Source organism: Catharus ustulatus, chromosome 2 (assembly GCF_009819885.2).
Source record: "Catharus ustulatus isolate bCatUst1 chromosome 2, bCatUst1.pri.v2, whole genome shotgun sequence".
Classification (NCBI taxonomy): domain Eukaryota; kingdom Metazoa; phylum Chordata; class Aves; order Passeriformes; family Turdidae; genus Catharus; species Catharus ustulatus.
The window spans coordinates 35,488,682-35,513,780 of record NC_046222.1 but is presented as its reverse complement, the minus strand read 5'-3'; the positions used below and the strand labels follow the sequence as shown (position 1 = coordinate 35,513,780).

General features: G+C 40.5%; 1 protein-coding gene across 7 annotated transcripts in view; it reads right to left on the bottom strand.

The window, feature by feature from the left end:
• SYTL2 (synaptotagmin like 2) overlaps positions 1-25,099 on the bottom strand; it is a 59,147-nt gene that overhangs the window by 9,854 nt on the left and 24,194 nt on the right. For 4 of the 7 annotated variants that reach the window (XM_033052313.1, XM_033052314.1, XM_033052311.1 and 1 more), the window contains 10 exons: positions 24,301-24,449; positions 22,101-22,236; positions 14,424-14,496; positions 13,787-13,886; positions 11,874-12,746; positions 7,215-11,261; positions 4,662-4,763; positions 3,693-3,746; positions 2,132-2,179; positions 947-1,041 (listed from right to left, as the gene is read on the bottom strand). In XM_033052313.1, coding sequence (XP_032908204.1) covers positions 947-1,041; positions 2,132-2,179; positions 3,693-3,746; positions 4,662-4,763; positions 7,215-11,261; positions 11,874-12,746; positions 13,787-13,886; positions 14,424-14,496; positions 22,101-22,236; positions 24,301-24,449 — 5,677 coding nt within the window. The remainder of the gene's footprint in view (positions 1-946; positions 1,042-2,131; positions 2,180-3,692; positions 3,747-4,661; positions 4,764-7,214; positions 11,262-11,873; positions 12,747-13,786; positions 13,887-14,423; positions 14,497-22,100; positions 22,237-24,300; positions 24,450-25,099) is intronic. The other 3 variants (XM_033052319.1, XM_033052315.1, XM_033052316.1) reach the window with 3 other exon arrangements.

Genomic DNA, 25,099 nt, shown 5'->3' with positions numbered 1-25,099 from the left:
GAACAATTTACAAGGTCTCCCCATTTCTTCAAACAGTTTTGAACTGATGTCATAGATCTTCTAATAACAGATACAAGGTTAGTAAATGACAATTTCCACACATATTAAGAAAATAGTTATTTATATAAATTAATATTTAGCATATAAAGGCTTTGTCAATTTGCTTATAAAATCTGGTTATGTCTATTCTGTTAAGTAAGAGCAGACCAGAATTGTTCCTCTGTTTCAGAGGTCAACGATATGGACTGAATAATGTCCAGCCTACCTAAAGCAAACCTTCTTGAGAGAAAATTGCTTTGGAGAATGCTGTTTGGGACTGCACAAAGTAAATCCAGAGAGTGAAGTAACAGTTAAACAGTGTGGATACTCAGTCCAGTTACATGGACTCTTTGAAAGACAGAAAAATCCTAAGTCCTCCTACAGGGGAAGGATATGCGGTGATTAGACAAGGGGGAATTTGCTTTAAACTAACTGAGATAGGTTTAGATAAGATACCAGGAAGAAAATTTTCACTGTAAGGGTGGTGAGACACTGGAATAGGTTGCCCAGAGAAGTTGTGGCTGCCCCCAGCCCTGGAAGTGTCCAAGGCCAGGTTGGATGGGGCCCTGAGCAATCTGGTCTAGTGAAAGGTGTCCCTGCCCATGGCAGGGGGGGTGGAACTAGATGGTCATTAAGGTCCTTTCCAAACCAAACCATTCTGTGATTCTTCTGATAGAGAATCATAGATGTCATAGGCCTGACAGCTTGAATTGCTTATCACTTTCAAAACTTCAATGTCCTTTTAGGAGATTTGAATATGGCCTCAGAGCTTATTCCAAGGTTCACACCATGATGATGATAACAATAATAGTTAAGCGTGGCACATTGTTAGGAGTTCTGAAATTTTACTTGCGCAGAGTTAATGGTCGGGTACCTGAAACTATAACATTTCAGAGATGGTGCTTACCTCTTCCTGTAAGAATGAGGGTACCGACTTGCTCAGTCCTTTGAGTTTTTCAGGGTTGGAAAACAGTTTATCAGGTTGTGAAGTCACTGTGGAAACTGAAAAGTAGTAATTCAAAAGGCTTCAAAAACACATTTGCATATCAGAACAGTGAGATTCCATAACAGGACACAGTTAGGAGCAAACAACTTTGGATGAAATACATGCACATGCACAAACAGCTTGGATGCAAGGGGATTTTTCCCCCATAGTACTCAAAGAAGCTATCATTAGGAAGAATAATCTGCTTTGGCATTGTCCATAATAGTGACCAACAAATTTTGACAGGACAAGAAATGTTGCTTGACATGAGGTAGCCTGGGAGCTAAAAGCAAATTCTGATCAAAAGTGATGAAGAAAGCATTGCAGATTTCCTTCTACATTTTCTTCCTAGAACAAGAATAAGCACACTTGTGCACTAACAATATCATCACTGGTATTAGAATCACCATAATATTCTTAGTAAGAAGTGAGCATACAAGCCAAAATCTCTTCTATTTATACAGTCTATATAACTGCAATAGGCAAATTTGTGTAATCAAGCAAATTGTAGGCCTGACCAAGGAAGTTGCAAGTATTCCTACTTAATTATAAGATGCATATCTTATAAATGATGCACCTTTTTGCCCTCTGTCTCTTTCATATGTGCATACTTCTACTGCAGCTCACTTCTGTGCTCTTTCACTGTACAAAACCTAATTGTACAAGCTAGGCTTGCAAAAATCCAGTTTGCAGTAAGCCCACGATCCTCAGAATTTTTCATGCTCTGTCCCCACTTATATTTAATAATACACAAAGATGAACTGGATACACATTGTGAGATGCATCTATATCACGTGACAGAAAATGATTTGGCAACAAACAGCTAGCTACAGGAGCACATATTTCTTGCATAAAATGAAACAGTGCACACAATGGGATTGTTTGCAAGCTGAGTGAAGCTTTTGCCAAGCTTCTAGTGCCAAAACACAGCTAGTGCTCAACAGATCAGTTACTGTCAGTATGCAATTAGATGTAGCACTTAGAGCAAGTATCTAGCCCAAATGTGCAATTTGTTAGTTGGTAAATGAAAAAGTATTGTTAATGTATTAGTTCAGCTATCAGAGGAAAAGTCTCTCCAGTATTGGCTGGAAGAATCCTATTACTCACTTTCTGCTGCATTTTCAGTCCTCTCTTGATGCTGATCAGGTTTTGGACCTGCTCAGTGCAGTATTAACAGTCATTCAGCAGCACAGTTTTGCAAGGTTATAAATAGCATCAATATACTTTATATGTGGGATTATTCTGCTTTTTTGGTGTTTGGGGTTTTTTTTGTACTTCCCCATACCCCATGAAATTTGTGGGATTTTTTTTCCTTTCAGTAGTTAGTAGTGGTTTAGGTATTAGGTCTGTATGGCTATTAGGGTCTGTTTGATTTTGGTGCATCATGGATCCTTTATGTTTATGCAAACAAATTCAGAACTAGAGAAATAGCTCAGTGGTGAACTTGTCCATGCTGGGTTAATGGTTGGATTTGATGATCCTAAAAGTTTTCTCCAACCTAAACAATTGTATGATTCCGTTTCTATGTTTTGCATTGCTGTTCTCCTTTGAGGAGCTGGGTCATGACAAAATATGAGTGTAATATAAGTGTACAAGCTAAAAAAATCAGTCTTTTTGCTGTTCCAAAACAGCCTTTTCAAGAGAACTTCCCTTATTTTGCCTGTACAGCTATCAATTGGGCTGTGTAATTTTTTCATAATTTCAGCCTTAACAAATTAAACTCAAATTCCCCCTGCTATTTTCAGGTTAGTCTCTAAACATTCAGACTGAATGCCAAACAGGCTTTCAGTAGGTATCTCCACTTGAAAGCAGAGTGCAGGATGGTGCTTAAGTCTTATTACTTTACTGGGTGTTGTTGGTATCCCAATACACTGTAATTATCCTATTGATACTATGGGCCACTGGCATCCACAATGCTTTAAAGCATCTAAAGCATAAAATAAAAAATGCAACTGCACACAACTGTTCTTTTAAAACTGTAGGGCTCCAATGAAGTAAGTAAATAATTGTGTGCTGTATTCCACCATATTCAATATTATTTGATAGTTTTCAATTCTGTTTATTTTGACACATATTTGGAGCAGGTTTTCTTTTTATTTTTCTTAGATTCAGAATTTCCAGAAGTATATAGAAAAATGTAACTGTAAGGTATTTTTAATACATTAATGGACTGATGATATCAGCAGTAGCTGATCTAGAAGTTTATTTATTGCTTAGAATAATGCTACTTTATAGGACTAAGGCAGGGATATTTAGAGATGTTCCTTTCCAGCTGAGGTATTCTGAAGAGTGTTTTGCTCTAGCAAAAGTCATCTTGGATCTTATAATGCAACAGATAGACAAATTGAATATTTACTGAGGCTAGTTTCTTTCAACTGAGCTTATATTCAAGGTTCTCTATGATTTCAGTAGCTCATAGGCTGACTGACTGAAGGCCAAAAGAATACACTGATAAGTGGTACAGTTTCTACAGATACAGGAGGACATAAATAGATTTTTTAAGAATAAACACCACAACAGAATTCTACAAAAGCTTTCCAGCCATGCTGAGGTCAACCAAATCTAAAAACGTAATATAATTCTTGGTTAGAAAAAAAAAAATCTTCACTAGCAAACAGAGGCCATTGAAAAAGCAACAAACTTCCACACAGACACAAATGATATTTACCATCTTCAGCACTAAGAACTAATTCTTCCTTTGGTTTATTTATTTTTTCTTTATCTGCGCAGGAAAAAAACAACACAGTTAGAAACTTTGTTATTCAGTATAAAATGGATGGTAATGATAATCACAGAACTAAGAGTAAGGAGGAGCAAAACCACTGACAAACCAGAAGAGCCATTGGAATAATTAAATTCCAGAGAGGTCTCATGGTGACATAGTTTCTCCCAGCCTGTTGATGCAACAATGTTAGTGCACACCTAAAACCTAGAAACTGGTTAGAAGCAAGCAGTAGCATAAGTAGTATTAGAAGAACAACTTGCCAGTATCTTTCAAAAATCTACATCTCCATGCTTCAATTCACAAATGTAAGTTCAGTTTGTGTCTTCCCATTAGACATAAGCATGAAAACACTCAGGGGCAGGGTGAAGCGAGACAGGAATAAGAATTTTTTAAAAAACCAAGGAATCCAAGGAGGCTACTGAGGGAAGCTGGGAATTCATTTTAAGTATAATATTAATATCACCGTATTCTCTTAAAGTAAGCTTGATCTATTTACTGCTAGAATACACAGGTGGTTCATTACTAAACTGAGTTTTTCATGCTTTCATTGTCTACTTATTTGACCCAAGCCAGCAACTAGGAGGCAATGGCAGTAGTTGCTCATTACTGTTTTGGATAATTGGCAATCCTTCCACAATTGAAAAACTATCCAGGAAACAGTTATTCACTGATAAACACAGTGCACTACTGGAAGATGCCTGCTTCACAGACCAGCCTTGTTCCAAAATCACACCAAGAGCTGAAAATTAAACCATGTAAGAAAAGAATCTGGTTCCAAAGTACAACCTCGATACAACTTATTGAGAAACAAAAACAAAGCCACGACTTGGCAAGGCTGTATGAAAAGACCAGCATGAACACATTTAAGCCAAGCTGGGGGTCACGGGAGACACACACAAGCTTTGTGCTCACTTGAGGTAGCTGATGGAATGTCCTCTAGACTTTTGGAAGGCTTTTTCCTATCTGCACTCCTTTTCAAAGCCATCAAAACAGGGTTTAATTCTTCTTCAGAACCTGTTATGAGACAAAACACATGAACACTGCACACACAGACAGGCCACTTTAAGCAAGTCAATGAAGAACCAATCATAGGTTTCTCATGAGAATCTACTTTGATAGTCAACAGTGAACACTCAATGAAAATACAAGATAAATCCAAAATAAAATAAACATCTAATTTTAAGTATCCACCTTTGCTCTCTAAACACCCTCAGTCATCAGAGCAGACAAGGCCGACAAGTGATTTGCCCTGTGTTCGTGTAGGTCTATCTTTACTGACTAATAACAGTGTTTAGAGCAATTATTGCACTCAGCTGGTAAAGATTAACATAGGATAAAATCAGATTGTAGCCATTTTGTAATTATCTTTTCATGAATCATCACACAAGAAAATTTTAGTTTTTTCCCTTTGCGCAAATTTGTCTGTTAGTCTTTCCACAGTGAAAGTACTGTAATTTCACGAATACAAGCCGCACCAATTTGACCAAAAATTTGGTGGAAACCCGGAAGTGCGGCTAATATTCGAGGGCGGCTAATACATGAACAAAATTCTAAAATCTGCCAACACGGAAGTGAGAGCCCGCGGCAGCCCCAAGCCAAGCTGGAGCCCGGCCGGCCCCGGCTGAGGTGGGAAAGCCTGGCAGAGGCGGGGCCTGCAGTGTGGGGGGCGGGCGGCAGAGCCTGAGCCAGCAGGGCGGGGCAGGGGGGCGGCAGAGCCGGGTCAGTAGGGCGGGGGAGCCCGGGAGAACTGGGGCTAGCAGTGCAGGGGAGCATGGCAGAAGCAGGAAGGCCGACAGGTGGGGCTGCCTGGCAGCGGGGGAAGCCCAGCAGAATCGGGGCCAGCAGCGTGGGGGAGCCCGGCGGTGCGGGGGCCTGCAGTGCCGGCCAGGGCGAGCAAACGCGGCGGCGGTGCAGACGGGAGGGGGCGGCCGGCGAGCCTGGCGGCGGCGGCAGCCCTGCCGGCCGGGCGAGCAAACATGGCGCGGGGCGGCTGGCGTGCCTGGCAGCGGCGGCAGCGGCTGGCCCGCCGGCAGGGCGAGTAAACGCAGTGGCGGGGCAGTGCTGACGGGAGAAGGGGGCCAGTGAGCCCGGCGGTGGCTGCAGCACCACCCGGCCGGCCCCGTCGGCAACCATGAGCGGGCCGAGCCTTCCTGGCCCCACCCCGAGCCAGTAAAGCCCGCTGTGCCGCGATCCTGTTACTAATTGGCCAATTTGTGAAAGCTGCGCACGGATTCTCGCGACGAACGAAAGTGCGGCTAATATTCGGGGTGCGGCTTATCTATTGACAAAGACAGCAACATTGTCGAGGCACCGGAAGTGCGGCTTATACTCCGTGCGGCTTGTATTCGTGAAACTACTGTAATTTTGTTTCAATGCTTGAGTAACCAAAAAACCCCAACAAAAAGAAAACCATACAAAACCAACTGATCAAAACCACAAAAAAACCGAACACCAATTCCCCCCACACACCCAAAAAAAACCCCCAATAAACAAACAAAAACCCACCAAAAATCCCACAAACAAACGAGCTGTGGATGTATTTGGAACCCTAAAGTTATGCAATTTTCTCCAAAAATAGAATTAAGACAAACCTAGCTCCTTCAGAAATCTTTAAGACTTTCTTTCCTCTCTCACTTTCCTCCCCTCCACCAACCAATCACATTGTTGCTGCCTGTAATTATGGGTGAAACCAAATGACATTTGGTTTTTTCTCACTTTTTCTTCACTTATCTTTAGTTTTCACTGACTTTCTTTGGAAACTCAATTTCAATAGACGCTTGGATCTAAGTTGGCAGGCGCTGCAAACTTCATATTTTTCTCAGAATCTCCAGGAGAAAAAAATATTTTCAGTTTCTCAGAATGAGACTAAAAAAGTTAAATTATCTCCTCTACCTTAAGTTCTTTGATGACTATCATACGCTATACATTGACTAGCACCAAATAACCAAATAACGTGAATCCTGGTAAATGGACCTCTTCATTTATATGGTCATTTTTCAGTGCAACAGGCAGCAATGCTAAATGAAACAGCACAGAGTATTGCTATTATCCTTGTATCCAGATATTCCACTGATAAGTATTTCTCTTTGGAGACTAGCCAAACTAAAGAATGAACCCAATGAGCCACTGATATTTTTTTCCTCTTTTAATCCTGTATATTTGAAGGGATTACTAGACTGAGTGTTACAAATTTATCACATGGGGTAAGAAAAGTGCAAATCACAAAGACTGAACTGATCCATGCTGCTAAGCTATCCTTACCAAAAAACGCTTACCCAAATGTGTCTGTTAAACACTTTCCAATCAAACAACTTAATTAGTTCTTCCCACCCCTCCCATCTCTCAATTAAGAAAGTATCACACAGACTTTCCATTAACATATTTCAAGCTGGATAAAAAAATATACATATATATTGTAGCCATGTTTAACTAAGCACCATGAATTTTAGAAATCAGATAGCTCACGAGTTGAACTTCCGCTTCCAGAGTGGGAATCAGAGTTTTCATCTGAAAACTTGGATCTCAAATTTAAGTTGTTGCCTTCCTCTTCATTGTTACCCTCATGCTGAGACATTTGGTAGAACTGAGTTTCTTCTGGCTGGGGGGAGTTGCTCTCATCTTTAAGTGGTGTAGTTGCTCTTCTGAAATTCACCAGTGCTTGAAATTCTGAATTCTGTTCAGAAGCCTCCAAGAATGTGCTTTCATTCATCCCTTTTTCATTTATCTCAAATGGTTTGATTGCAACCATATTGGTCTTGTCTTCCAAGGGACGAAAACCAACAGGAACCATGATTCTCTCTCCTATTTTGTTAATAGCTCCATCTCTTTTAAAACCAGAAGCTTCAATTTCACTTACTGCAAGATAATTAACTGAGGCTTTGACATACTTTTCTCGAGCTCCCTCTTTGAGAGCTATCTCCATTTGTGTATCACAGCTACTCTGCGCTTTGTACGGCTGTGACCTTGTCATGAATAGTGTTTCTTTTTCTGATGGAAATGTATGATCCTCAAATTCTTCTTGCTGACATAAATCTTTGGCTATTGGACATGAAACTGCAGATGCTTCATGAAGAAGTTTTTCTAAAGAGCTACTGAATTCAAATTTTGCGATATTTGAAACAGAAGTTTTTTCTATAATTTCTTGTATTTCTTGAGGGTGATCACTGTCTCGTTGATGTGGAGCATGTATACCTACACTAAACTGTATTTTATAATTAATTTTCTTATCCATATTTTCCAGCACAGAAGCTGGTGTTTCAGGAACCTCTTTTGGTGTATTCTGAAAATCAACATCAGATGCTCTATATCTAGTGCTGGACAGTACAGATCTTTCTGTGGTCTCCTCAATTCCCTGCAGTGGCTCTTCCTTATGCTCAGAGGCTGTGCTCACAGCCTTCACCTCAGCAGTCCCCTGTACTGTGCTGTCAGCATATTTGGGTTTAGAAGGTGGTGTTTCAGAGGCCTCCTTCAGCATCCTCTCTAAAGCAGAACTCAAGCCACTGGCCTTGGACGGGGCAACAGACCTTTCTATATTCTCAGTGATTTCCTGAGGTACCTCTCTACCATGCTCACAGGTCGTGCTTTTAGCTTCCACATCCAGAGTTCTCTGTACTGCATTGTCAGCACGTTTTGGTTTAGGAGGGGGTGTTTCAGAGGCCTCCTTCAGCAGCTTCTCCAGTGCAGAACTCAAGCCACTGTCTGAAGATCGGGCAACAGACTTTTCTATTATCTCATGGATTTCCTGCAGCAGCTGCCCATCACACTCGTAAGTTGTGCTTTTAACTTGCACCTCAGCAGTCCTTTGTACTGTGCTGCCAGCACATTTGGGTTTAGGAGGTGGTGCTTCAGAGGCCTCCTTCAGCAGCTTCTCTAAAGCAGAACTCAATCCACTGTCTGAAGATGGGGCAACAGACTTTTCTATTATCTCACTGATTTCCTGCAGCACCTCTTCACCATGTTCATAAGTCATGCCTTTATCTTGCACCTCAACAGTTCTCTGCGCTGTGCTGTCAGCACATTTGGGTTTAGGAGGGGGTGTTTCAGAGGCCTCCTTCAGTAGCCTCTCTAAAACAGAACTCAAGCCACTGGCCTTAGATGGGGCAACAGACCTTTCTACAGTCTCACTGATCTCCTGTGGCACTTCTCCACCATGTTCATACGTTGTCCTTCTAACTTGCTCCTCAGCAGTCCCCCATGCTGTGGTGTCAGCACATTTGGGTTTAGGAAGTGGTGTTTCAGAAGCCTCCTTCAGCAGCTTCTCCAGAGCAGAACTTAAGCCATTGTCCTTGGATCCAGCTACAGACTTCTCTATGGTTTCATTAACCTCTTCAGGCTGACCAGTAGCTTCTTGGTGTGCTGATTCTACACTGCAGTTAGTTTGTGATATACTATTCAAGTCATTATATGTTTTCATTCCCACCCTTTTGTATTCAGAATGTTGAGACACAAGGGTTTCTTTGAGAAGGTTCTCCAAACCAGCTTGAGGCCTCTGAGAGTCCTCAAGAGTATCATTCTTTTCTGCTGCCTGATATTGTAGATACAAAGGTTCAAATTCCCTAAACAGTTTTCTGAGACTTTTTCTGTTCTCATACTTATCTATTGATGACACATTCACTTGTCCTGTACTTTTGCCTATTTCTTCTCCTTGATCAACAGAAAAAATACCATGACTGTCTTCCCCTGTTCTCTCAAAGACCTTGCATGGATTTGACTGAAAATGCGTCCCTTTGAAAATATTTTCTTTTAGGTTTAAGCTACATGACATCTCAGAGGCTTCCTTTTCTAGCTTCTTTAGACATGATTTAAATGTATCAAGCTCACCTTTAGGTAGAACAACTTTATCCACAGTCTCTGCAACTTCCTCTTTATCCAAAGGAGTGGTCTTGTTTTCCCCTTTTTCTATAGGTAAATATAGTTTATCACCTACTGCTGTCTCCTTTAAAGCACCAGGTGACTGGAGCTGCAAAGACACATGATGACCTTCTGATGAAACAATGCTTTTTTCTCTAAGTTCTCTAACTTCTGGCTCTGAAAGACCCATCTTTTCCTGGGATTTTGAGATAACTGGTTGTCTGTCCAGCTGGAGAGAGTCTGTATTTTTTGTGTGTGTCACATTCAGACCTTTTAGGATAGAAGATCCTAGAGACTTTTTGCATCCTACAGAATCTAGTTTCTGTATTTTTTCTCTCTCAGATGTTTGGGTTTGTTGTTGAACTAACCCTTGCTTGTTCACATTATCACTGCCTTTTTTATCTTCCTTTGATTTTCTTTCATAGGTTATTGATCTAGTATTATTTGGCAAAGAATCATCTTCACTGCCAATGCTGCTCTGGAATTTAACTCCAGTATCCCAGAAGTTTCTCAGACTCTGGAAATGTGAAGGATCTAAAATTTGATTCTTGGACTTTTCATTCACCTTTTCTTTTAAAGACAAAACCTGGAAGCTGGGCTTCTGTTGGAAAGAAGCAGCAACTTTAAGTGTTTCCTTCTCATCTTTGTCTTTGCTTTTTGAGGAAGCAGAAGTGACATCAGCTCTGGGCTTCAAGTTACTGGCTTTTGGGAGTTCTGTACATTCACAAGCTTCATCAGATTGAAGTGTCCCTCCTGGCCTTCCAAATGCATGGCCTGGTCCAGACTCAAAAGAGTGGAGACTTCTGTTTCTTGAAGCCTGGCTTGCACAACTCAGTTCAGGACTTCTTAATGTATTCTTGCTCTGTTCATGCAATGCCTTAGGTAGATACACTGGAGATGGTTTGAGTTTGTCACTTTCTCTGAGACCTGTCAATGCACGGCCACTTGATGCATCAGCATTGATACTAACTTCTTTCTCTCCATGACTGGAGATAGTTTTATCCCTTTCCCAGAATGCTCTGATCTCCCTTATTCTTTTTTTTTCTTGTATTGCTTTCTCCGATTCACATTTCTGAGCTGGTAGCTTGTGCCCTTGATGTTCCATGAGATTTGATTTTTTATTTTGTTGCTTGATTTCTTGACCATGTTCTTTTTCTTCAACTCTTGTACAATGAAATTCGGTTAGCAATTTATCATTTTGTTTTTCATTTGCTTCTCCTGTCTTAGGCTTCACTCTCTCCTTTATCAGCTGCATGTGTTCTGAATTAAAGGATGTAGATGAAATATTGCTCTGTTGTTTAATCTTTCCAAATGGTCTCTCTTCTGTATCTTCTGTTTTTTCATGCATGCCAGGCCCACTGTGCTCTGCAGGAAGAACTGCTGTTTTGATTGACACATCCACTTCCTCTCTGGGCTCCTTGCCTTGGGACTTCATTGATACAAGTTCCTCATCTTCAGTACTAGAACTTCGTTTAAACCAGTCTAAAACTTTTGATACAGATTCATCATCCACTTTCATGAGTTCATCAACATGTTTGCCAGGCTTGAAAGTGGTTTTAGCATCTCTCTCCTCAACAAGATCAGGCTTACCTTGTTGAAAACTTGTAGAATTGGTATTGGACACCTCACGTGCTTCTGTTTCAGCAGAAAGTTGATGTCCATCTACAATGTAAACAAACTTATCAGAGTTATGAATCAGACACATGACTAAAAATGTTTGGTCTACCTAGAAAATTCTCAGAATTTTTTTAAACTGTTAGTGGAGAAAAAAGAGTTCTCTATCCTTGTGATTTTGGGAAGAACCATAAGCAATAGAGTGAGAAAAAATCCTGCTCTGAGACATCCTACTGGAATCATTGCTTTTGAGCGTACAAGCCAAGAAGACGAGTTAAACCCATTCTTAAAGGAAATGCCTTCATTGAAGGGAGGCTGGGTGTGACAGACGCACGGAGGTTGACAATTCAGCATATTTGTGTTTAGTCCTATAAGCAAATCCCTAAGTCACATCTGAATTATTCCCAAGGACAACTAACAGCACTACACTAAAATACCATCCACAACAGAGGTACCCATACTGGCTCTGATAAGATTATTAGTAGGAGATCATAAAAGTATATTTAAAAAATTGATTATTTAATTCTGCAGCAGCACATTCCCTCAGTAGCACATTCCTACTACGGTTTCCTACTTGTTAATTGTTAGCTTGAATATGTATTCTGTATGTTGAATATATGTTCTATCTCATTCCATTCTTTACTTCTATTAGACTCTTACCAGTAAAGTTTTTGTGTGACTCTGATTCATGGCTCAAGATCTGGTTGGATTTTTGTTGATGTGTCTCATCAACAATCTGTTCATAATTGCTGTTTGACAGGATATTGCTGGAGGTCTTCTGTGGAATTCCAAATTTCTTGGGAGTAACTGTATTTGTCCGGAAGCTTTCACTAACCGGGAAGACTGACCTGTTACTGTCACAAGGGCTGGATGCAGGTGTGTCTTCTTCTAAGACATCTACTGTTTTCATTTGTAAAGTTGATGAATAGGTTCCCAAAGGCTTTGCTGCAGAAATTTCCTTATTGCCAAGTGAATCTGACTGAACAGCATAATTTCCACTGTTCTTTTTTTGGTCAGGTTTTAAGATATCATGCTCTCCTTTTTCTTTACCATGGTGCAGCTGCAGGCTTTGCAGAGGTTTTCCTTTACCTGAGCTAGATGAAAACCTCACTTGTTTCAGTTTTTCCAGTGAATTTTGTGTGGAGTCTTCTGCTCCTTCTGTAAGAGAGTTCTTCTCACCTTCTCCTTCAAAAATAGTTGCAGTAGAAAGACCATTCTTTTTCTGAACATCTAACATCTGACTGACCCGAACTTCTGAGTCAGTGGAACTTGAGCTTGAGCTGCGCTTCAGAATTCCCCTGGGTGGGGTACCAATGCCATTAATCCTCTCAGTCTGCTTGGGAACAAGGTCTTCTCTTTGTGATACAGAATCTGCTGCTTTGTGAATTAGTTTCCTAGCTTTTGGGACAGGACGCTTAACTAGTTCCTTCTGTGATTCATCAGTAAGCTCGACAGAAGGCTTCGCAGGTTTATCTGTTTCACCATTTTGTAAATTTGATTTAGGTGGACTGTCTTCTGAGCGTGACCAAATTTCTGTAAGACATAGAAGAGCTCATGAGTTTACATGACATTTACCAGTATAAACGGAAAGATATGACAGTGCAGATCTAAAATGCTGTGATTGTACTGCTTTATCGAAAACTGCAGCAAAAACATAGCAAGTAATTTTACATAGATGTTGATTTAATTTTTAAGTAATAGAAATTTTTAGCAAATTAAAAGCTTGCAGTTATTTCTTATTTTAGAAACATTAACTATTTGATGATACTAAAGAGAACACACCAAGTTTTTTATTCTTGCAAGGGACAAACCTTGCAGGGAAGGGCAGCTTGTGAATACACATGCACCTCTTCAGTGTCAGAATCTAAACAGCAACCTACAAAAATGGAAACTGGCTATTTCCACAGTCATATGGAACAAGGCAAATGCAGAAATGACCTCCTGGCAGGGAGATGAAGGGTTTTCTATTCCTACTATGCAAATCTTTCCTTTTCCTGTTAGCATGCTTCACAACAGAGACAGGAGAGCAATAGTCACATATGACTCTAAATTACAACTTCAAATGCCTGTATTATGATATATAATCACTCATCAACTTGCTTGCAGAAAAAACTGCTGGAAAGGGAGGATAATATACAGGACTACCTTTGTACAGAAACAAAGGAGAAAAGTATGGACCAAAGAGAAGAACTAGGTTGCTTCTGTCTAGCTAATTAGCAGCAATGATTGGAAGGTCAAAAAGAGAGCTATGCCAAATTCAAGGAAATTTCACTGTCCTTTTGCCAGCAATTCAGGACAAGCAGCCCTCTCAGATGGAGTGCTTAGTACTGACTAGAACTGTGAGTAAAAGAAAGGAAGCAAAATCCATTTGCTTATGTCTACAGCCATTTCCTGAGTATATTCACATGCTTTAGATGAAGTTTGAAATAAGCTAGTTAACAACTTCCAATAGTTAAGACAAAAAAGGTCTTGATCTCTTTCAGAAACAAGCAAAAAGAAGAAATTAAAGTAAAAATCATTTCCATATAAACCTACAGGAAATTCACAGTCATCTGCTAAACAAATACATTTACCCTTCTTTGATAGCTGAGGTACAATGGCTGGTCTGTCTTCTGATTCCTCACTGTTGAAGTTATCATCTGATGCAGTGGAATTAAATGGATTTCTCCTTTGCTAAAAAATGAACAAACATTACCGTTACCGTCAAATTCTTACATCACAGAATAGACACAAGTGCAGTGATTTCCTCTTCTCCACTAATCTATCAGCAAAGAGTCTGCATACCTCTTAAATTGGATACGTGACAAAACCCTAAACAATATGAACACGAAACTATCAAAGTGCCAGTGATAACCTCATCTTGTTCTTTTGAGCTCACCAACAGAAATAAGCCACCACTAAAAGACACTTAAAAATTCCAAGTTCTTGCAAATTAAATAATTTTATTTCTAATTCTGTAATATTAGAACAGAGCAGGTCAATCACTTTCAGTAGTTGAACAGATTGGAAATAATGTCAAGAAAAAACATTAACCAATTATAGGTTTAGCAGCACTTTAGTGCTGAACCTTTAGTGGCTTTCATTACTTCCCTCCAAAACAAACAAAAAAAACCAAATTTTTTTTACAAATTATTATCTTTCTTCCTCAAAACTTTACTTATGTTTACCACTGAAGCAAATTATTTTCACTATACTCATTATCAGTCATACCCTTATTGATGAGACTGCTGCCTTCACAGGTCTTTCCTCTGGTTTGTTTAACACAGGGGTTATTTCTTTAGAACTGCAAAGGAAAATTATATAACAACTTCAGCAAACAGGACATTACTTTAAGCCTTTTTGAAACAGCAAAACAAAGATTCACTCATACATATTCAAACATAAACACTAGGCACCTGAGTTTTTCTATTTAGCCTGTACTCTTTGGATGTAGAAGAAAAACTTCTCATTCCTATAGCAAAGGGGATACTCTTGCTGCTTTGTTTCCTTGCAAAAAATGTAGTTACTTGTTAAAGAATTCAATATACCTTCTAGCTGGCATGACAGAAACCATATTTTTGATACATTTTAGATGTCTGAGCAATCTTTATAAAAATAAACATATATTTTATATAGTAAATATAGCTACTCTCCAAACAATACCAGTGCTGCGATCTCCATCCTTGTCCTACATTTGTACTTCTAGCACTGAAATCAAAGTGGAGCAAAGTGCCAAAATCTGATTAAAAAGTTTTGCAAAGTGCCAAGGTCAGAAAAAACAGAGAAACCCCATCACCACCATAGTAAAGATGTGGCATGTCACAGATGACAACACAACCCCTCAGAGTTACATTCTATAAGCTATTCTTTCAATTGAGATGCATAAATTCTTTTGATAGCATAAGTGAAGTAAGTTATTACTTGTGATAATAAGTATAGCCCAGATATGGAGAAATTAAAGGAGCTGGAAGCAACAGCTCCTGTATTACCTTGAGAAATATTTCATCTACTTGCAGAATGACACAAGGTTTTTTTCCAAATCAAAATTTTACTATCTGAGTTTACTGAAACATCTCAGAATTGAAAAAGTATTTGGTTTTTGAAGATGGAAGTTACACATAGATTTCAATATGGTCTTCGCATAACAGCCCTGTCCTAATTTTTTATGGAAAACACTGACATTAACCAAGATACAGGCTTATGATTTTGGAGTGGGGGAACAGTGTGGGGGAAGCAGAAAGAATTTATATTTCCAGATAGGAAACATATCTCAGGCTAGGAAGGAAAGTATCTCCTACAGTTTTTCCAATCTCGATGTACAAAGAGATTCCAAAACTGAGTATTTCTTTGCTCAATGATCTTTGTTACATGTGAAAAGGTTTAAGGGTAGTAAGTAGAAGAACCACAAGGTGTCTCAGAACAGAAACAGCATCCACCTCTCATCAAGTTCTAGATTCATCTCCTTGCGTTGACAAATACCTCTCCAGTCTGATAATTGGTACCAGTCTGCCCTCCTGAGGGGGAGGACAACTTTCCCATCTTCTCCAGGGTGCACCCCCAAAAGACTCCGATAACTACCCTTCAAAGTCTATTTGCCTTTGGACTGCTAAGTGTGTCTGAGCAGTGACATCACTTACATTTTGCAGAAAGAAAAACATAATTATGGAGAAGAAAAAATGACCATAGTGAGCATTAAAGGCATCCAATACTGCCTTTAAGAAATATATCACCATGCATAGTGATAGTTATGGTATGAGCTGATCTTATAATGGACTCTATTTCAGGGCTGAAAAATTAACCGATCCTACTTTTTTTTAAAGACAGTAACTGTTTTGGCCTCTTATATGCACATACCAGATTACTTACAGATTACTATTCCTCTTTCTATTATTCGCTGATCCCAAGCAAGAAAAAAATTCTGGTTCTCAAAGAGCAAAATGTTGCAACTTCTGGTTTCTTTTCCAAAATATCCTTTCACATTATGGTTTTTAACCATATGGTTTTAGTTCTAATACAAGTGTGAAAATAGACATACGTATTAAAGAAACTACAGAAAATGGAGTTTACATTTTTTCTTTTATAAAGCACTTGTTGTTTTTGTTGTTGTTGTTGTTTTTGACAGCATCATACCTGTATGTTCCTGCATTTTGTGTCTTCTCTGCATCATCTACTACCAAACAGGACAATCATGATTTTTGCTTTTAAGGTCTAGATCCCAAATACTTTAACCTCTCACTCATTTTAAGCAAGGAAAATACTGTTAAGCACCCTGAGCTGCAAGAAGCTGGTAAGACATTCTTCAATGCAGTTTTTTTACAGGTGGAGAGGTAACTTTGTGTGTGGGTTCAATGAAACATGATCTCACAATCTTGAATGCAATGTTTCTTTGGACTCAATATAGAATACTTACAGATTATTAACTTGGCATTACATACTGAAAACCCTGGTCTAAATAAAGCAAAGCAAAAAATAAAAACAAAAAAACCCAAACAAACAACCCTAAAAAACACAGCCAGGATCCTACAACTAAGTTTTACAACAAAGGGTCTGCAAATGAGTTTACCCACAACCCATATAGATAAGAAAACTGAACAAACAGTTCCCAGATATACTGCATTCACAAGGCTAATCTAAAAGTGTGTAAGGCCAAATGACAGATTAAAAAAAGTTTTAAAAATTCTGCACTTCAACTTGGAAAAATGATGTGCCAAGAGCCACCAATGAAGGCCCAAGTCCCACAGAGACTGAGGCAACAAGGCAAAGGCAGGAGCAAAGCTAGAGAAAGGGATTACAGATTTGCTGGCATTGTCAATACATCGATTTTAAAAGTCAGGACTTTTGTGCAAGTTTTCCACTTGCTGAACTCCAGGACCCCCAGGTGCCACCTGTTCAATGTTGATCAAGAATACTTTCTAGCTTAGGAAAGAAAACAACCTACAAATCTTAATTGGAAAGACAACCCTCCTTTTTTGAGATTCAGCATACAGACAGATAGTATCACTGGACAGAAGTAATATTGACAGTGGGATTCACCTTTGAAAACTCATTCTGTTCAAGGTTACACCTTCAAAGACACTTCACACACCTGGCCTGTAATGCCTCTGGTATGCAAGAAAGTTATCACAATGATATAAAACTCAAGAAAGAAATAATTCATAGCTTCATTATGGAATTTAGATATTTGGGGTGGGGATAAAGGTCACCACTAATTTTAAGAATATTGTTGCTCCACCTAATATAGCACCCCGATTTAACAGTAGCTGAACTGGCCCCAGGGTTGAATTTTATCCTTATCAGTTTACAAACAGATCTACCAGAACTAAACTTTCTTTACACTCAGTAAGAATTGTTTTGCTCTAAGAACAGGACCCAGAAGAAAAATACTCTGAGTAATTTGTCATCACACAGTTTCTGGACCCAATCCTCAGGTTAGCTGTGCAGTTTATGCAAAGCCTGCAAGTCAATGCTGACCTGAGGCACACTCTTAGAGAAAGAAGGGAAAAGGGGGGAAAAAAAAGCAAACAGAAAAGCTCCATAAACCCCACAACACCCACAAACTTATTCTTAAAGCAGCCCTTGAAAATGCTTTAGAAGTCCAAGTGCTTGAACCCCAGGTAGCATTTGGATGCTGTAAGCTGTCAACTGCCTTAAAAGTAATTCCAAATTCCAGAAAGATACTCTGCTTCATCTTCTTAGCTGTGTTAAGACTATTGCATTGTAAGAGGAAGAGCCCATTAATTCCTTGTGGCTCCACTATCTTATCAGCCAAATTAAATGCTATACTTTCCCTTCCCACCCCAGATACTGGGGTTATTAGAGACATGCCCACAGTTAGGCCAGGCCAATCTCCTTCAAATTCCAGTACCAAAAGAACAGAAAGGAAGAGTATTTTAAAAGCATATGGTGCCTCTTGCAATTTCTCACATGCAATATTGTGTAGACTAATCTCAGTTACAGTGAATTAAGCCCATACTAAAATCATAAGCAATTACAGTAATTTCACGACTATAAGGCGCACCCTTTTGACTAAAATTTTCCCTGGAACCCGGAAGTGCGCCTTATAGTCTGGTGCGCCTTATCTGATGAACAAAGTTCAAAAAAATTGCCTACCCGGAAGTGCGAGCTGCGAGCCACGGGGGGAGCCGGCAGGGCCATGGTTGCCAGGTGGAGGTGGGGCGGAGCAGGGGCGGGCACGCCCCGGCCCTGTGCAGGCGGAGCCGCCCCTCCAGAGGCATGCACGGGCCTCGTGGAGGCAGAGCCACCCCTACACAGGCACCCTCCAGCCCCGTGGAGGCGGAGCCGCCCCTCCACAGGCACCCACCGGCCCTGTGCAGGCAGCACGGAGGGGCGGCGGCCATAGCCCGGCCCCGGAGAGGCAGCACGGAGGGGCGGCGGCCATAGCCCGGCCCCGGAGAGGCAGCACGGAGGGGCGGCGGCCATAGCCCGGCCCCGGAGAGGCAGCACGGAGGGGTGGCGGCCATAGCCCGGCCCCGGAGAGGCAGCACGGAGGGGTGGCGGCCATGCCCCGGCCCCGCCGGATGCAGGCGGGCCTGGGGCCCCGCGGCACCGCCCCTGCCAGGTACAGACGGGCCCGGGGGCCAATGACTGCCGGGTTGAGGCGGGGCCTCGGCCAGCAACCGCGCGGAGGGAGCTGGGGGCGGAGCCTCGCTGCAAAAAAAAAGTGCGCCCTATAGTCCGGTGCGCCTTATCTGATCTACAAAGTTGCGAATTTTGCCAACTCCCGGCGGGTGCGCCTTATAGTCCGGTGCGCCTTATGGTCGTGAAATTACTGTAATTTCACGGTCCTGCCACATTTGTTTGCTGTAGGTTTTGACATTTTAGAAACAAATTATTTGAGGCATCTAATCAAGTTATTTATGCAAAGTCAAAGTAAGTAAGCATCCGGCCCACATATGATAGATCACTTCCCAAGGTCTATTTCCAACTGCCTCATAAATCACTGGACTGGGTGAGCTTGCTTTAGAGAGATCTTGAGCTACTGAGGAAAGTGTAAGTAAACATGAACAAGGCATGGTGGCTGATTAACTTCTGGTACAATTTGGAGTAAAAGGCAGGAGAGAGACCTAGAAAATAATTATAAAGCTTTGCATGGCTGTGGTCTGAAATAAGTCATCAAATCACTTCAATCAAGCTGGTCTCATTTTTAAAAAATTATCTTCATATTCTTAAACCTTGCTATGCTATGAATTTTTGAAGAGGCTGCCCTGGCATATTATGAAATCTATTATAGCTTATCAATCACACACAGTTTGTGAAGAGTTGTAACTATAAGCATAGCATTATAAAGCTATACTTCTTTAAAAGTATCATCATCTTTTCCTGATCTGCAAGATGATACATAAAATACTCTAAAAGATATGTTAAACAGCAACATGTCTTCTGTTATTCTTAAAAAAATAACTTTATAACAATCCCCTGAAAGTAAAAGCCACCTGCAAAAAGACCTACATTTAGTAACAACTAACTCTGTCAGCATATCAGTTGAGTTGGGAGGGGAAACAGAGCTCTGTCTGGTGACAAGCAACCTTTATCATCCTTTTTTGACAACTTCTTTTTTGGCGAGTCTATAATGAAGCATTTACAGTAATTTCACGACTATAAGGCACACCCTTTTGACGAAAATTTTGGCCCAAACCCGGAAGTGCACTTTATATAATGGACAAAGTCGCAAAATTTGCCAAACAGGAAGTGTGAGCCGCAATGGGGGGGCGGGGCCATGGGAGCACTGAGCCGCGAGGCGGGGCAGGAGTGGGCGGTCGCAGCCGGCAGGAGCCGTGTGGGGAGGGAGGCAGCTGCTGCCGGCCCTGGCCCGGGTGCCGCGGGAAGAAGAAGCCAGCTGCCGCTGGCCCCAACCCAGGTGCGGGGGGAAGAAGAAGCCGGGTTGTGCTGGCCCCAGCCTGGGTGCAGGGGGAAGAAGCCACCGCCAGCCCCAGCCTGGGCGCAGGGAGGAGAAGAAGCCGCCGCTGGCCCCAGCCTGGGCGCAGGGGGGAGAAGAAGCCGCCGCCGGCCCCACCCTGGCACGAGCCACGTGGGGAGGGAGCCGCTGGCCCCGAACTGCTGTGAGCCGTGGCCACCCCAAGCTGCACCTCGCCTACCAGTGCCGGAGATGGGCAGGAGTGCCGAGGCCCACGGCACGGGGAGGGCGCCTGGGGCTGCGTGTAAAGGCTATGCCAATCTATGAAAAATGTTTGCAAATAGAGCACCTGCCAGTAATTTGTTACTTTGCTGCATGCAGTGCAGCTCCTCACTGCAAAAAAAAAAGTGAGCCTTATAGTCCGGTGCGCCTTATAAAACGTACAAAGTTGCGAAATTTGCCGACTCCTGGAGGTGCGCCTTACAGTCCAGTGCGCCTTATGGTCGTGAAATTACTGCATTTGACCCTTTTCAGCACAATTTCAATGTGGTCAAAACAAACAACTCTGAGTTCACTGATAGGGATAAAATATAAGAAAGACCAGTAACACAAACTGGAGTTGTTAAGACTCACACCAACCTTTGCTGCCATTCACCATGAATGTGTGTGCCCAGACTGCAGACCACGAAAGAGAAAGGCTCAATTGCTATTAGGTATTGTATAAATGCACAGTAGGAGAAGCCTTACTGCAAAGAAAAAACAGATTATGTACAGAGAAGGATTTAGAAGACAGACAAGAAAGTGGCAGGTTACTGAGTGGATCAATGGCACAACCAGAAGTAAAACAGTTCCCCTAAGAAGTAACTCTGGCTCTTACCTCACTCTTTTCATTATAAGCACAAACAGTGGCTATCTGGGTTACCCTCTGGTTCTTTTTTCCTCAGTGTGTTGAGAAATCCAGCCCCTTCAATATATTTCACTTTTACCTTCTCTGACTCCACCTGTTTCAGCATTTTCCTTCCTAAATGTAGGTTTTTTGGAAGTTTTTAACACAGCTATTAATTACATGTAGGTATTGTAAAGAGAAAACATGTCTGTTTCAGAAATCAATTCAGGATATTTTAAAGCAAAATAAAGCTGTTTGGGATGTTTACAGACTTGAGATAAACCGATTTAATACTAAATCATTTTTGGTTCTACTTATCATCCACCCCTCCTTACAACGCTAGTAATTCAGGCATACCAAGGATGACTACCTTATATTACTCAAAGGAAGCTCCTCCATTCCAGAAAAACATTTACTTTTCTTGGTAGAATCTGACTAATTTTCTGCAGCTATCTCAAGATTCTAGTTTGTTCCATCTGAAATATGTTTGGTCTTCTTAAAAAGCTGCAGAGGTCTTAAACTATGTGTCCAATAATATGGAAAATTCAAAACTGCAATGTCTTAGTCTCTTCTTCATGTGATATGAAGTGTTCAAAACATGTGGATGTGGCACCTGGGAATATGGCTTAGTGGTGGCCTTGGCAGTGCTGGGTTAATGGTTGGACTTTATGATTTTACAGGTTTTTCTAACCTCAATAATGCTGTAATTCAGGTTTAAAATTCAGGCTGAATTAATAGAATGGTTTCAGTAAACAAGTCAATTAAGAGATGCAGAGGTTCCGGTCCCCCTATTACTGACTGCAGGGAACTGATCATGGCCAGCCATTCTAACTAGAAAACCCAGGTCTCACTTCAAGGAACCAAAATAAATTGCGACATGAGAACATGTGTGCGACCATTCTGTGCTTGATTGTCAACTTTTTCTGAGACAAGCTGAAGACTGTTGATTGTTCTATATTCAAATGCAGAACAATACATGACTATATGCCTGTCACGTGCAAAGATTTCTTGTACGATTGTCAAATGAGGCAACATTTGGTGACCTTTGAAATAAGAGATAAGTACAATATTTTGGATGGAACTTACAGCTCCCAAGTTTCACTAGTCCATATATATACATTCCAAGCGTGATAAACAGATAGCTTACCTTGAACTAGTTTTCTGTTGTTCTTCTTCTTGATGTTCCACAATGCTGTGTAGATCTGGTGGCATGAAGACTTCTTTATTAACATTGTTTACCCAGCTGACCTTTGCTTTGCTCGTTTTGTTCTGACCCACTTCAGCTAAAATATGAAGCAAGAATATTGCTGTTTCCCACATGTTCATACAGGATATTTCTTAAGAAGTACAAACATTTGCATTTAGGCCTACAGCTATTTCTAAAGCCCACTATACTTGAATGGTTTCCAGAAGCAGATCTGGTGCCTTCTAAAGAACACCTTCTTAATGTTACTAAAAATGTCAAATACTGTTCTGAATACTTCATTCTACTACACCAGATAGATCTGGTTTAAACCTTAAAGTGATCCTAAATGGAGGAGTTTTTTATAAGAACCCTGGTAAAGATTGCAGTTCTTGCAGTTAGACAAATACTGCAAGTTCATCCTCAGTCCTGAGGAAGCAAAAATTATTAAACCATACGAAACTGAAAATATGTTGAAATCCAGTCAAATATTCCCTTCCTAAGCAGTAAATTGGAAGGCAGGTGGCTAATCCTTTATGGACAGAATTATCACAAGATCTTAAAAGGGTAGTATAAAAACCCCAAACAAATAAAAAGCCCCACCTCACTCAGCAAATGCAAATACATTTGCATTTCTTTTTTGGGTGGGACAAAATTCTATTCTGATAATCCCTTTCAGAGCAAAAACATTCCATTATTTCCTCTAATGCTTTTTCATCTTCATCAACAGTTTAGAAGTGAAGAATTTCTTAGTGTGCAAAAATAAGCAAGATTTTTATTCACACTTTTGCTATCTATAACTGCAAGGAAAAATATCTTGCCATCTCATGAGTCATTGAAACCAAGCAACTGTACTTAGTTCTGAATGTACCAACATGTTCCTTTGTTTAAGTAAAAAGATCGGGATTAATTAACTTTCCTTTAACATGGTATGGCTTTTAGTACTTTCATGTAAGATACAAGTTACTGTGAAATTTAGCTAGAATTTTACAGCTGATTTTCATAAACTTCAAGCACAAAACCAGCCAAAATAACAAACACACCACAATAACCACCTATGATTCTTTTTCTGCATTTTTTTTTCTGTTTCAGGCTTTTTCTTTTTAACTTAACTCAAAGCAGTAACCTCAAACTGAGTAAACTGACATTAGTCAAAATCATCTCTGAAAATATAGAAATTGAGAAAGTGCAATATTACAGGGTTAGACAGAGGAAAACACGGTTAACTTGTAGTTACAAAACCCATAGAAAGCAACAAAGTGTAGTCCAGCCACAGTATAGAAGGAAGTATCTTAATTGCTTCACTAGCACACAGCAAAATCCCTTGACACAACTAAAAAAACTAAATAGGACAAACATCAGTACAATCTGGTAAGAATAATCTAAGTCTTGCTCTTCTAAATCAAAAGGACTCAGTAGAACTCGAGGAGGTTGAAAGGGGATGTAGCTCAGTTTCGCTAAGAAAAACATCACTTTCTACATGAAGAATGATAAAATAGATCAGGACACTTTAGATTAAAAATCGGATGCTGAGAGATGGGGGGGTCTATAAAATCTCGGATATTAGATAGCATATTTTTGTGAATCTGTGAATACAGATTGGCTGTTCACTCCTTCCAAGGGATAAAGTTGATGGTTACCAGGGCACCCACTGTGGCATGAGGATTCTGGGTGTACTGAAAGTTCACCTGGACACAGGATGCCAGTTACAGCTGGCAGAGCTTTCAGCACATATATTTCAATTAGCTATAACTGCTATCTCTAGCTTGTGATGCCTGCCATTAAGCCTCAAATGTCTCAAAACAAGCACTGAAATCGTGAAAATTTATGTTAAAGAGCATTTTCCTCAATCTTAGGTTCTTTGCATGCTCTCAAATAACTCACAGGGCCTCAGAAATGGAAATGAGAATGAGTCTACGAGTGCAGAGAACTTTTAATCCTACAAATAAACACAAACCAGTCCCTTCTGTTAGCAGTCACCACCCTTTAACATACAGCACTGTGGGAGAGGAAAGCTTACAAAGTAAATTACATGGGAAGTCTCTTTTTTGCATCACTTTCCACTTGTGGAGACCAGTAGTCTTGTAGTTCACAAACAACATTGTCTGAGGTTAGCAAAGTAAGAGCCAGCCTTTCCAAAATAAAGTCCAAACTAAATGCTTACCAATGGTGGCAGGTTTCCTGCGCATGGAAGCTCTGATAATATCTGCTCCATGGATCTTATCCCTGTGCCTCTTCGACTTGGCCTCATAAAACCACTGCCCACTCATATTCTTTAGCTGAACATGGTCTTTGACTTTTTCTGGTAAATGCCTGAGGAAGAGAAAAATGAATAAATGAGATATGATCATGCTTCACATACTTACCTATGTGGACAGAAAAAAAGAGTCAGATTTTTTTTGGTTGCTAGTTTTTTGTTTTGGGAAGCAGGGTTGTGTTTTGTTTGTTGATGCTTTTTTTAACACTGTCTTAACATGCTGTTTCTGTCTTCTCACCCGTTATGCTCCTTATTTAATTATGAAGGATGACAATGAGCTGGAAAGAGCCTCAAGCCTTACTTCAACCTAACTATAAAAAAACAAACAAACCAGCTTTGCTATGATTAACACTCAAGCACTAGAGAAGTCTGCAGTTACTGCAGATCCTGACTTCCTGCCTTCAACGCCCAGTTTTCCAACATTAAAATTGAGATAAGTTGGTAGAACAGCATAAAAAGTCTCTAGCAAAATTAAGAGCAGGGCTATTTTGAGGTTCAGAAGATGCCTCTTCAGGGGTTTTTTGGCACTGATTTTACACACACATACTCCAAATGTGTACTGGAAGCATTGTGCCATTTTTTCCATAAACTACACAAAAATATTTATATGAATAAGGTGAGTTACAAAGAAAAGCATCATCACATGGAAGAAACAACAACAAAGTAAGTTTTTGCCATTTATTTTATTAACTTACCTATATCCATC